This window comes from Anopheles funestus, chromosome X, assembly GCF_943734845.2.
Source record: "Anopheles funestus chromosome X, idAnoFuneDA-416_04, whole genome shotgun sequence".
NCBI lineage: Eukaryota > Metazoa > Arthropoda > Insecta > Diptera > Culicidae > Anopheles > Anopheles funestus.
This window is the reverse complement of record NC_064597.1, coordinates 9,373,646-9,385,825: the sequence shown is the minus strand read 5'-3', so window position 1 is coordinate 9,385,825 and position 12,180 is coordinate 9,373,646. Positions and strand designations below refer to the sequence as shown.

Below are 12,180 nucleotides of genomic sequence, written 5' to 3'. Positions count from 1 at the left end.
AGGAAAACCGGGAGGGGGAAAATATCATTGGAGAGGGGGGGGGGGGGGGGGTTGCTGATGGCGTGTGTACCAACCGAAGGCGCGTCGGTACGAGACGCAACGTTTTCTAATGGTGTTCAGGCACGCACAAGGAAGATATCGCGACAGCACCATCCCAGGGAGGACGACACGAATGTCCGGCATCGCAAATCAGCACACCAATCGAACTGCAGTTCACGGTTCCACCCCCCCTCCAGCCGATACCGATCGGGAGAAAGGTGATCCACTGTGTCCACACCGTCGCGTGTGTTTTGTTTTTCCGCATCCATTTCGTCCGGATTCTCGTGAATCAATATTAAATCAGTGTCCGATTCGTTGAGCGCAAGCGATGGCGATGGTGACGAGGGTGCGCTTGATGTGATATCTTAATGGTCCGTAGAGAGCTTTGTGGGCAGAGATCTAAATGCTTGCGACACACATACAAACACTTGCACACACTCTGGACGGGATCCGGGAACGGTGGCTCTGATCGTCTTCCGCCATCATCATCGTGTCGGAGGGGGAGAAAGGGCGACGAAGGTATTTGATATCGGCTGGCAACACTGCATCCGGAAGACGAGGCGCCGGAAATTGCTTTACATGCGACATTTCTGCATCCATCATTTGCGCTGGCAAACCCCCCCCCCCCCCCACACACCTTGCACCTGGCATGGTTTGTTTGTATTCCGTTTTTGCTGCATTAATTGTTTTATCCCCGATGCCCGATGCCCGGTGCGAAACCGTTACGGTGCACGGTAGGCAAGCACTTTGCACTCTGCCGGTAGTCTTAGGCTTTAGGGGACCTTGTGCTATTAGAACGATACCGTTGCGAATATTGGTTCTGCACCGGTTTGCCATCGAATGCTCCGGCACGAGCTATCCGCAGGAAATGAGCACCCTGAATGCAGGAAAGTGTGTATGTGTGCAGGAAGTGTTTGGCGAATGGCAAAAGGATTGCCATCGTACACCATTTACCAGCCACTTTGGACGTGGAAGGCATACACTTCAAGATGTTGCTGTGTTCCGGCATGGAATGGGATCAATTAAAAGTAGGCATTGCAAATACTAACCCCTGTTGCAAGGTGCATTCAGCTGACCACAATTACTTCTAGCAATTCAGCGGTCTGGATGTTCTTGAGTTTTCGTTAACATATCGGGTGAAAGATCTTTGTTACAGTGACACATAATTATGACAGATGTGCCTTACTCTGTGCAGTGTTAATTTCCTGGACTTTGGTAAATAGTTACGGGTAAATTCTGTGAGATCGTCAACATGTCTAAAATCTTCAGAATACCTGGAAGTACCTTCAAACCACATTAATCTAATTTCTTCAAAATTCCTTGAAGTAACTGAAGCGTTAAGTGGCAAATCTTGAAGTTTACTAGATCTAGATCTTAAATAATAGTAAGTTCTTAAAATTATTTTACACTTCTGGAAGACTTGCTTAATCTATGATAACTCTACCAGAATTCTGGTACTTGCTCCCTACACAGAATATTTATTGAGATGAAGTTATTTTCTTTATCTCCACATCTGGAAATAGTTAGGATTTCTGGAAATGCAATCACTTTTAATTGCCACTATACCCGAAACGAGTGCCCAATTGTCCGATGGCTGTCTCTGGTACCTAACCCCGTTGCAAGGTACATTCAGCTGACCACTATTACTTCTATCAATTCAGCGGTCTGGATGTTCTTGGGCTTTCGTTAACATATCGGGTGAAAGATCTTGGTTTCAGTGAGACATAATTATGACAGATGTGCCTTACTCTGTGGAATGTTAATTTCTTGGACTTTGGTAAATAGTTACGGGTAAAATTTGAGAGATTCTGAACATGTCTAAAATCTTCAGAATACCTGGAAGTACCTTCAACCCACATTAATCTAATTTCTTCAAAATTCCTTGAAGTAACTTAAGCGTTAAGTGGCAAATCTTGAAGTTTACTAGATCTAGATGTTAAACAATAGTAAGTTCTTAAAATTATTTTACACTTCTGGAAGACTTGCTTAATCTACAATAACTCTACCAGAAATCCTGGTACTCGCTCCCAATTCCGAATATTTATTGAGATGAAGTCGCTTTCTTTATCTCCACATCTGGAAATAGTTAGGTTTTCTGGAAATGCAATCACTTTTAATTGCCACTATACACGAAACGAGTGCCCAATTGTCCTATGACTGTCCCTACTACCTCTCGTTCACAAATACGAAGGATCAATTATTGATGAAGCAGAGTGCGCAGGGCACGGCACACCAACTAATCGGAATCAATCCTCGGAAATTTGTTTACGAAGATTTTTGCTTAAAAAAAACAAAAAAAACATAACAAGTGTACAGGAAACATTAAGCCGGAAGAAGGTGCTCCAGACGTGGCCTAAAATCATTTTTAAGATCACTGTTTACGATCCCACGGTTGAGTATTGTTCAACCGGAAGGGTATATGCAATTAGGGCGCAACGAATGGTACTGCCGGTGGTCACGATATCGCGGTGTATGCGCGGGGGAGACTTTACTCGGATAAAAAGCGCGCTTCAGTGCTCCTCCTGCAATACGATTGATTCCGGAGGAGGGAGGGTGAAGAGAGGGAAGGGGAAAGGGGTGGGTTAGATATGGCGCCTATGGTCGATTATTCATAGATTTTGCATACGGTTCGATTGACTCCGGGTATGCGTGAAGTCTCCTGCCTATCGGGAAGCTTTCCTCTCTGTCCTTCCCGACCCGCCCTCTTCCCTTTCCGCTCCCAACCCTACCCTCTCAGTTAGTTTCCTTTGCCACTTTGCCATTAGTTCACCACCAGCCAGTCAGTACTGTTTTTTCGGTCCTGTCTGCCTGTGCTGCTGCCGCTCCTACTCGACTGGAACGCCCTCCCCCTCCCCTCTTCCCCCCATCGCCGTAAACCTCCCGGGATCTGGGTTTCGTGGATGCTGAATGTTTCCACCATTGTGTGTAGGTGTCGTTCATCGTTACCGGAGTTAGTGAAGCTCGTTAGTGAAACTTCTCGATGCATCATCGTTATCGATTCAGTATCGTGTCGGGGGGTTTTTTTTTGTGCGGAGTTTTGCGCTTAGTTCGTAGCGCACTGTTTTGATGATTTTGTTTGTTTTTTTCCAGCTGGATGGGTTAGGGAAGCGAGGTTTGTGTACGGGATTTTTTTTCTCTCTCACAATCGCAAATGTTTATTGTTCATAATTTTATCCGAAGCTGCAGTGACCTTCATGCTTTTGCTGGCATGCGATTGGATGCATATATTCGCCTCCCCGCTGCTCCTCCCCCTTGAAAGAGGGGAGAGGGGAGGGGGGCTACCGGACTTGTTGCTGGTTGACATTCAGTATGAACTGCAGTTTACGCTAGTTTGATTTTGCTGCACAATAATGCACGGTTCGATCTTTGCTCTTATTGTATTTAGATATCCGATGTTATAGCATTGACTGCTTCCTTCTTGGAAGCACTGGGAATGTTTTGCGAGAAATGTTTGAAAACATTGATTGTTTACTGCACGAGATTATTCCGGTAGTTCCCAGCAAGTTGAGTGTTATGGCTCTAAATGATGAAGCGTAGAAAAGTGTTTTTCTCTCCACATATTATGCTCATTATTACGCTGCTTTCTATTGCCCCTAATGAACCATATCAGATGACATCAAACAATTGCCAGGATAATGTTTCATCAATTAGCCTTGAAATTATATGGTTGAAAAGATCAAATCGATATCGATAATACTAATCATTGTAATATTAGGCGAAAACAAAATGAACCAAGTGAAAAATCAAACCTTGTACATTGATATTTTCTAACCGTCGCTTAGTTTTCTAACTGTCGCATCAAGTTCAATTACATGTTTCGATAATTGCCTTACATAGCTTCACTTTGAAAAATACTAGGCACCTCCATCAGAACAAACAATAGGCGCCTCCATCGGAACAAACACTAGGCGCCTCCATTAGGATAGCAACTGGGCGCCTCCATCGATTGATAAATATTTTTTTTATTTTTATTGTTTTTTTATTTTTTTATTTTTTTTAACTAATTAAAAATTAATCAATTTTAATTTTATTAAGATTAGAAAAAATAGGTATATTCAAGTAAAATAATAATATAATATACTTTGATGTTAGTATAAAACCATATATTTTCTACAGACTCTACAGCCTGGCTACAAATGCATAATATGCGATTGCTAGGCACTTTCAATAGCTTTTGATTGTTTTTGATTGTACCCTTTGATGACAATGGTACCCAGTTATGATTCTCAATGATGTGGTTTAATTATATAGTTGATAAAATCGTTATTTGGTTGTTGTGGTATTACGGGGAAAAAGCAGTTTTGAACAACAACTTCATAAAAACATTTCCGGCTATCAATTTAAGTGACACCATTAGGTAACAAAACAAAAAAAGGGTGGGCGCATTCAATGATGGACATATGCTCTGTCATTGAATGTAAATTAATAAAACAATGTCTCATTTCAACACACATCATGCTCATATATGCTCCGATAGCACAGCAAGCCACGGGTTTTGTATTTAAATTGCATTGTTGGACTTCAAGCAATGGCAGCTCGCGGTATAATTATGGGAGTAATTTTTTTTTATAAAATAAAGAGGATATTATGTTACTTGTTACTGCCCACTTTGTTTTTTTGCTGCTGCACAATTAATTAATGGTTCGATATTTTTTTTAATGAATTTAATTTTCAACAAATCGTACACATGTAACTTTTGCAATGAAATATTTTAATTGTACACCATTTATTAGCAAAAAAGGCGTGGGATGAACTAATTATTCATTATTATGGGCACAAGCGTTTTGTAATTGAATATAATTTGTGAAAAAAAGAAAACAAAAGATGGGGGTGGGGGAGAATGGTCATTAGTATCGAAAAGCAATATGAAATATTTCATTCGTATAAACGACCCAATTGGAATGAAAATATTTGCTTCGTTGAATAATTTTTTATTGCTTTTTTATGAGGATAATTATTTGATGCAAATAAATTATGTATTAACTTTCATGTTGAATATTTAATGTTTTGAATGGGAAACATTTGTTGTTGAAAGAACACTAACATTATTATAATGTTTTCGCGCTCTGTTTGTTTCGTTATAAATCGACCCGTTTACACAATGCCTCCGAACACTTGCGCTTGATGGAGAGATTACTGTTGAAGTATTCGGACTAAGAAGTCTGCTTGATGCGTCTGCTATATTTGAATCGAATCTTGAAATATCCTCGACGGGCTTATGTAGTAGAAATGATGGCAATGTAAGGATTTTATAATGTTTATTTTTGTCGATCCCGTAAAAGATTGTTAAAGAGATCTTTTTTTTATCTTTAAACATTTATAAAACAATTATTTAGATATATTTTTTATTTTTCTATTAATATTAAATCGTACAGTTTTGTAACCAATCAAAGTCATCAGTTGTGAAACAGTAACATAATCTGCCATAGTGAAAGCTTCCATATCCTCCCTGTAACGTAAAGGCGTAGCTATTCTAGAGGTTCTGAGTCCTCCATTCTGAGAATTTGTAAAATGTTCAATTTCTTGAAGTATAATTCGTAGAGCTCGTTACATAGAAGGATACAGGTTGTTTACATAGGAACAGCTTGCCGCAATTGAAAAAAAGAATAGATTTTGGTAGAGAGAGAGAGAGAGAGAGAAAGAGAAAATCTCAGAAAGCAAACCATTCCTTTTTTTGCCCTTTTTTCCAGGTTCCCGCCATATCATCGCCGTTCACTGCTGCAGCTTACGATTTATTATCGCTGCCTTGAACGATTAAACGTACGCTAGTGTCACATAGTTTTCGGTTCCAGCGGGGGGAGGTTTGTAATCTGTTCCCTTTTCGTTTTTACCATCCTCGCGTGTTGTTTGGTTCGCTTCGTTCGCTTTATCCGATCCGATACGCCCCGGCTCTCTCACTCTTGCTCAGGAAAGTATGGAAGTTGGCGCAAAAAAAAAACAAAAAAAAAGAAATCCATGCTTACACCAGTGCCCGTGGGGTAATGGAAACATGAATATTTTACGAAGAAACAATTTTGTTTGGCTGTACGTTGGCATACAAAACGCGTCTGCTGGACGATGGATAGCTTCGGTAACCATGCAGACAAGATGGTGGCCATTCTATAGGGTGCTTTTCTTACGAATAGAAGTTGGATAGGGAAGAAATTGCACCAGATTTTCACTTGATATAGAGGTAAAACTAATGGAGAAAAAAAGGTTCAAGAAAAGGATATACGTTAAGGCTTCGCTTATATTATATTAAGTGTTTGCTATATATTAGTTTCAATTCTTTAAACAATGTTCTTACAGAAATTTGAAAATTATCACTATATTTTATTATTATTTCTTTTTTTAATTGATGTTGCTTAGACCTTTAAGCATTAAAATAAACTCTTAATAATGATTTACCTTTAGATCAAGCTTAAGAACTACAAAACACAAAAGAAAGATCTTCGCACAAATATTTCTCTCATCACGTTGTTATGTATACACATAAAAACCATTTAATTCCCGAAACAAAACCTAAAATGGCACCCATTCAGTGGTAAGATCTGCATTGCTTTCTATATTCGCGAAAGCAAATGACATAAAAAAGCGTATCGAATGGGTTTTGCTGCAAACATTTATGGCGCGATCAGCTTCATCACATGCAGATGCTAAGTATAGAATTTAATCGCTTAAATCTATCGTTTCCCCTAATACGTTTCTTCTCCCAAAATTCATTCGATGCTTGTGATTTGATCATGCTAATGCTTTTGTTGCATATTTTTCAACCAAAAATACAATTGGAGCATTAAAAAAATAAGAAACACAACAAATTTTCGTCACCAGTGTACTTTTTTTAGGTTTAATTTTTCGTTCCATTTCTTGAGTGATGGCGGCCAATCGAGAGGTGTAAGTAAGATGAGTGCAAATTTTATGACAGAATGCATTGATGGATTGTTTGGGCGGAAGTTATCCGTTGCGAGAAATAATTATTTACATTGCAAACAATCTTTCTGATGGTGTTACTTCTTTTAGGGGATTTTGCCATCGTTCATCGAAAGATGATGATGGGGTGGATAAAATCTGACGTAGCTAAGTGAAAGTAATTTTCTAAGGCTACTGCAATGGTCGATCCCGTTCGAGTAGTTTGACTTGATTTACGCGATAGTATGCGGTAGTGAACTTTTGCTTAGAGCAGTAACACACCAAGTGAGAACCAAAATGAAATAATTTTGTTTTGTTATGTTATACTCCACTACCCATACTTGATTCATAGCTATCTATAGAAACAAAACATGTTGAAAATTATATCATGATTCTTAAACTTATTTTTGTACGGTATACGGCTTTGATAAGTTAATGCTTAATTCATACTTTTATGAGCATACAATATTTTGATCAGTTATTACTTAATTCATACTTTAATGAAGAACTAGGCGGCTCCTTAGAAGTTACAAGATTTTGATCAATTAATACTTAATCCATACTTTAACCAAGTATTAGGCGCCTCCTTAGAAATTTCAAGATTTTGATCAATTAATACTTAATCCATACTTTAACCAAGTATTAGGCGCCTCCTTAGAAGTTACAAGATTTTGATCAGTTATTACTTAATTCATATTTTAACCAAGTACTGGGCGCCTCCAGAGAGTTAATAAGATTTTGATCAGTTATTACTTAATCCATACTTTAAGCAACAACTAGGCGCCTCCTTAGAAGTTACAAGATTTTGATCAACTAATACTTAATCCACACGTTAACCAAGTACTAGGCGCCTCCAGCTGGTGTACAAGATTTTGTTCAGTTATTAATTAAATCATACTTTAAATTAAAATCATACTTAATACTTTGAATTAATTAAAGAATTAAGCAATAATTGATCAAAATGTGAACTTGCTGGAGGCGCCTGGTACATGGTTAAACTTGCTGGAGGCGCCTAGTATATGGTAAAAATACAAATTAAATAATAAATTGTCAATATGTTGTAAGCTCGCTGAAGGCGCCTGGTACGGAATTGTAACGTATGAATTAAGTAAAAACTGATCAAAATGGCTAGGTCCGTCCAGCGAGTTTACATTTTGATTACTTACTACTTAATTCATACTTTAATAAAGTACTAGGCGCCTCCATCGGTAAATATTAATTTTAGTCAAATGATTATTATTTGTTACATGCGGTTTTTACTGGAGAAATAATTAAATTTAAATATATCAATTCAGTTTACGCTCAACTTCCTATATGCCATTTGCTTTTGATTGAAACCAGCATAATGAGGTTTTACCACCAGCGTCGTTACATTTGCTTTTGTCAGTGTGCAGTGTTAGTTTTGGCTGCCTTAGTTTAAGCGTGGCTTGTGATTTATTTATTTAATCTGTTGATATGGCTGTTAGATATGCCATGGACTGGCGTTTGGAATCGGACCTAGAGCTATCAACACTTATGGCCAAGTGACGTCCTTTGATAGGTTAATCTTTTTAAAAATCCATCTGAACTTTAGACGTTATTAAAGGGGTTTAGTTCAGGCATTTCCGGGTGGAAAATAATGAAACAAACTCATGTAAAATACTAACCCTAGCACCCTACAATGCTGGTACGCAATTTACTAATACTATTTTTTAATCTTTTACTTCCGTTTCGTTACATCCGCTACGTTTGCTTCCTGAACATCGTGAACACTTCCCCGTTTTTGGCATCTGTCTAATACACAAGCCTAGATACATGAGGGGGTGACATCGAGATGGGCCAGGGGCTCGAACCGTCAACTGCAGATCTCTTTCTGTTCTCCCGGTCGCAGCCCCCCCAGCTTCCGTCTCGTACCGATTTCTTCGAGCGATCGAAGAAGCAAGCGCATACTAAGGACAACAGTAGCAGCAGCAGCAGCAGCGAGGGAAGAAGCGGCAGCAACGGCCGTTCCGTTGCGAGTAACCGTGATACGGGCGACGTACGGTTTGCGTTGACTGGATGCAGCAATAGCCACCGTATTGTCGGTACAAATATACAGTCCGGTGCAGCTGTCCATCACGCACAGCAACGGTGGCCCCCACTAACATACTACACCAACTATTTGCTGCAGTACATCAGTGCGATTGGCGTACGGTGGATGTCATTCGTTTGACGTTCTTCTTCAAACTTTCATGGTAAGTAGCACCGGATATGGATCCGGTAAATATGGATGAATAATTACTACTACTATTACACACACACACACATAAAGCCGAAAGGGGTATGACTAATTTATCATCCGATTCGTTACCACACACACACACAAAACAGAGTTTTCAACTAACGCACAAAACAATGGAGTTTGGCTAGGAATGGAACCGGGCCGTCAGTGAACAACGCTAAAGGTGTAAAATCTCGTTCTCGAGTGGGAGTGAAAGCAAATGTAGTAAAATACGCACACTAACCACACGGGTGACCGAACTCCAGTAAAAAAAAAATAATAATAATAATCACAGCAGCAAAACCGAAGACGACTATCGCAGACGCATTCACAACCCAGCAAGAAAGCAGAGCCGGTGACAGATACAACAAAAACACACACACACATATACACACCTAGAAAACGTCACCGTCTGGAAGTATTCCAAAACCATATCCACATAAAACCGAACGGGTATTACTCCTGTACAACTTTTCCCCTACCGCCACAAAGGGCACTCGAGCAGCAGTTGTGGTGATACGTGGTGGAGAGGAAGATTCAGCCCAAGGATATCGCTGAACCAGTACATCCATAGTATCTCCAAGTCGTTGGTAGAGTGTCTGGTTTGCTACACTGTTCAGCACTAAGTAAACTCCAGTAAAAATAACCTACTATGACTGCGTGATCCAGCCCGTACGCAGTCACAGCATAAACTTCACCACAAACAATATCTCTCCAGAAAATTCTCCGTTACCAATACCTTCAACTACCTTTGACGCACTTACGCTATCGGGCCTACTACTACTTGTGCTATCGTTGGCTCTCTTTCTCACTGTCTGTCTGTAAGGACATCCACCGTAACTAGTTAAATAATTGTGCCGATTTGAGACTAAGCACGTCAGTAGCATTGTTCAGAACTCCAGGCATCTGGCGTGAAAACCTTGAAAACAGAACCAATAGAGCAGATATAATCAATAACACCTACCACGCAACACCAACAACATCAGTACTATCCAATTCTTAAGACCCGAAACAATCACTACCGATAATAACGACTACACAGCAGCGACGACCTGCGACGGCTGCAGAGCAGTAAGTTGAGCCAGTTGCTGACAGCTGCCAGTCGTGGTCGTCGATACCGAACCGATCTTGACGATTGACGCAAGGTGCCCGCCCAGATAAAAAAAACCGACGTCGACGTGAACACGATGGCCATGGATCCTCCCGATGTAGTACTATCGCCGGAGCGTGAAGGTGGCATAGTAGCAACCGGTAGCGGTAGTAAAACTACCACAGCGGCGCTACTACAGCTACACCACAGAGCACATCCACAGACACCACCGGCGGCGTTTCATCTAGCGGGTGAGGTAGCCGGGCACCAGCAGCGCTCCGTGGTGCTGCTCCAGCAGTTGTCCACAACTACGTCGACGACTACGATGGCGACGGTAACGCCGCCGAGCAGTAGTGGTGGCGGTGCTGGTGCCACCCAGTTCACGAGCATTGCCGTACCGACGGCACTGCTCGCTTCAGCCGGCCAGCTACAATCGGTCGCCGGTGGGTCGAACAGTTCCGCGGTGGCAACTCCTTCCAGTTTGGCTTCAACGAATGTCTCGCAGCCAGCGCCTCCTATCGAGCGCCTATCACGTCCGATGGCATTCGATAAGGTGAGTTAAAAATTCAATTCGTTTCGGTTCACCTTTTAACGCTCTCTCTCTCTCTCTCTCTCTCTCTCTCTCTCAATCTCTCTCTCAATCTCTCTCTCTTTCTCTCTCTCTTTCTTTTTTCATCTCTCTCTCTCTCTTTCTCTCTCTCACACTCTCTCTATTTCTCTTTCTCTCTCTCTCTCTTTCTCTCTCTCACTTTCTCTCTATCTCTCTATCTCTCTTTCTCCTTCTCTCTTTCTCTATCTCTCTCTCTCTCTCTGACAGATGGAATCATTAGTCCGGGAGATGCAAGACTCAGAGAACGGCGTACCCGTACGCAGCCAGAAACTATTCTTGACGTCTATTCCATCTGCTTTCATGGGTAAGTTTTGTGTATATAGAGTTGGGCAAACATTGGAACTTATTTTTATATCCCGTATGTACTATCCACCTCTAGGATACGATTTGATAGAATGGTTGATGGAGCGACTAAGCATCGAAGAGTCCGAGGCACTGAACATTAGTAACCAGCTGTGCCAGCATGGTTACTTCTTTCCCGTGTCCGACTCGAAGACGCTGATGGTGAAGGATGACTCCTCACTGTATCGCTTCCAAACGCCATACTACTGGCCCTGGCAGCAGAAGGCACCCGATCAGATCGAGTACGCGATCTATCTGGCCAAGCGGTCGTTGCGCAACAAGCAACGTCACGGGCTGGAGGACTATGAAACCGAAGCGCTCGCCAGCCTGCACAAGAACCTGAAGGGCAAGTGGGACTTCATACTGATGCAGGCGGAGGAGCAGGTACGGTTGGCGAAGGATCGCAAAAAAGGCGACAAGATCGTGGGTGATTCGCAGGAACGGGCGTACTGGCGTGTACATCGACCACCACCCGGGCAGTTCACACCGCTCGAACCATGTCCGATACCGTCGCGTGATCGGCAGGGTAAACCCCGCAAGCGTACGGTTGAAGACTGGCAGCGCGAGGTCGACATCCTCAAGGCATCGCTCGGCCGCAACCGGGTGAAGATGTCGCAGGCGTGCGAAAGTCTGGTCGTGTACTACGAAACGTTCAGCGAGTACGATCCAATGATGCAGCCACCGTTACCGTCGAACCCGTGGGTGACGGAGGACGTAAGCTTCTGGCAGCTGAACAACCCGGTCGTCGAGATACCGACGGAGAAGCGCGTCAAGCGTTGGGGCATCTCCATCGAGGAGGTCGTCTCGGATCCGACAGGGCTGCAGGAGTTTACGCACTATCTCAAGAAGGAGTACTCGCACGAAAACATACGCTTCTGGATGGCGGTGAACGATCTACGGCGCTCCTCGCATTCGCAGATTTCACGCAAGGTGAAGGAAATCTACGAGTAAGTGACGGATCGCACGGTATCT

At 41.9% G+C, this 12,180-nt stretch overlaps 2 protein-coding genes across 5 annotated transcripts in view; one reads left to right on the top strand and one right to left on the bottom strand.

Annotated features, from left to right (window-relative positions):
• Window positions 1-12,180, top strand: part of LOC125766506 (uncharacterized) — a 33,869-nt gene that overhangs the window by 8,079 nt on the left and 13,610 nt on the right. For 2 of the 4 annotated variants that reach the window (XM_049432559.1, XM_049432545.1), the window contains exons 3-6: window positions 8,713-9,140; window positions 9,277-10,809; window positions 11,074-11,170; window positions 11,246-12,155. In XM_049432559.1, the coding sequence (XP_049288516.1) occupies window positions 10,354-10,809; window positions 11,074-11,170; window positions 11,246-12,155 (1,463 nt within the window). In that variant the 5' untranslated portion in view covers window positions 8,713-9,140; window positions 9,277-10,353. Of the gene's footprint in view, window positions 1-8,712; window positions 9,141-9,276; window positions 10,810-11,073; window positions 12,156-12,180 lie in introns of all 4 variants that reach the window. The other 2 variants (XM_049432537.1, XM_049432552.1) reach the window with 1 other exon arrangement.
• Window positions 1-12,180, bottom strand: part of LOC125766898 (thymosin beta) — an 83,092-nt gene that overhangs the window by 58,325 nt on the left and 12,587 nt on the right. The window lies entirely within an intron of this gene.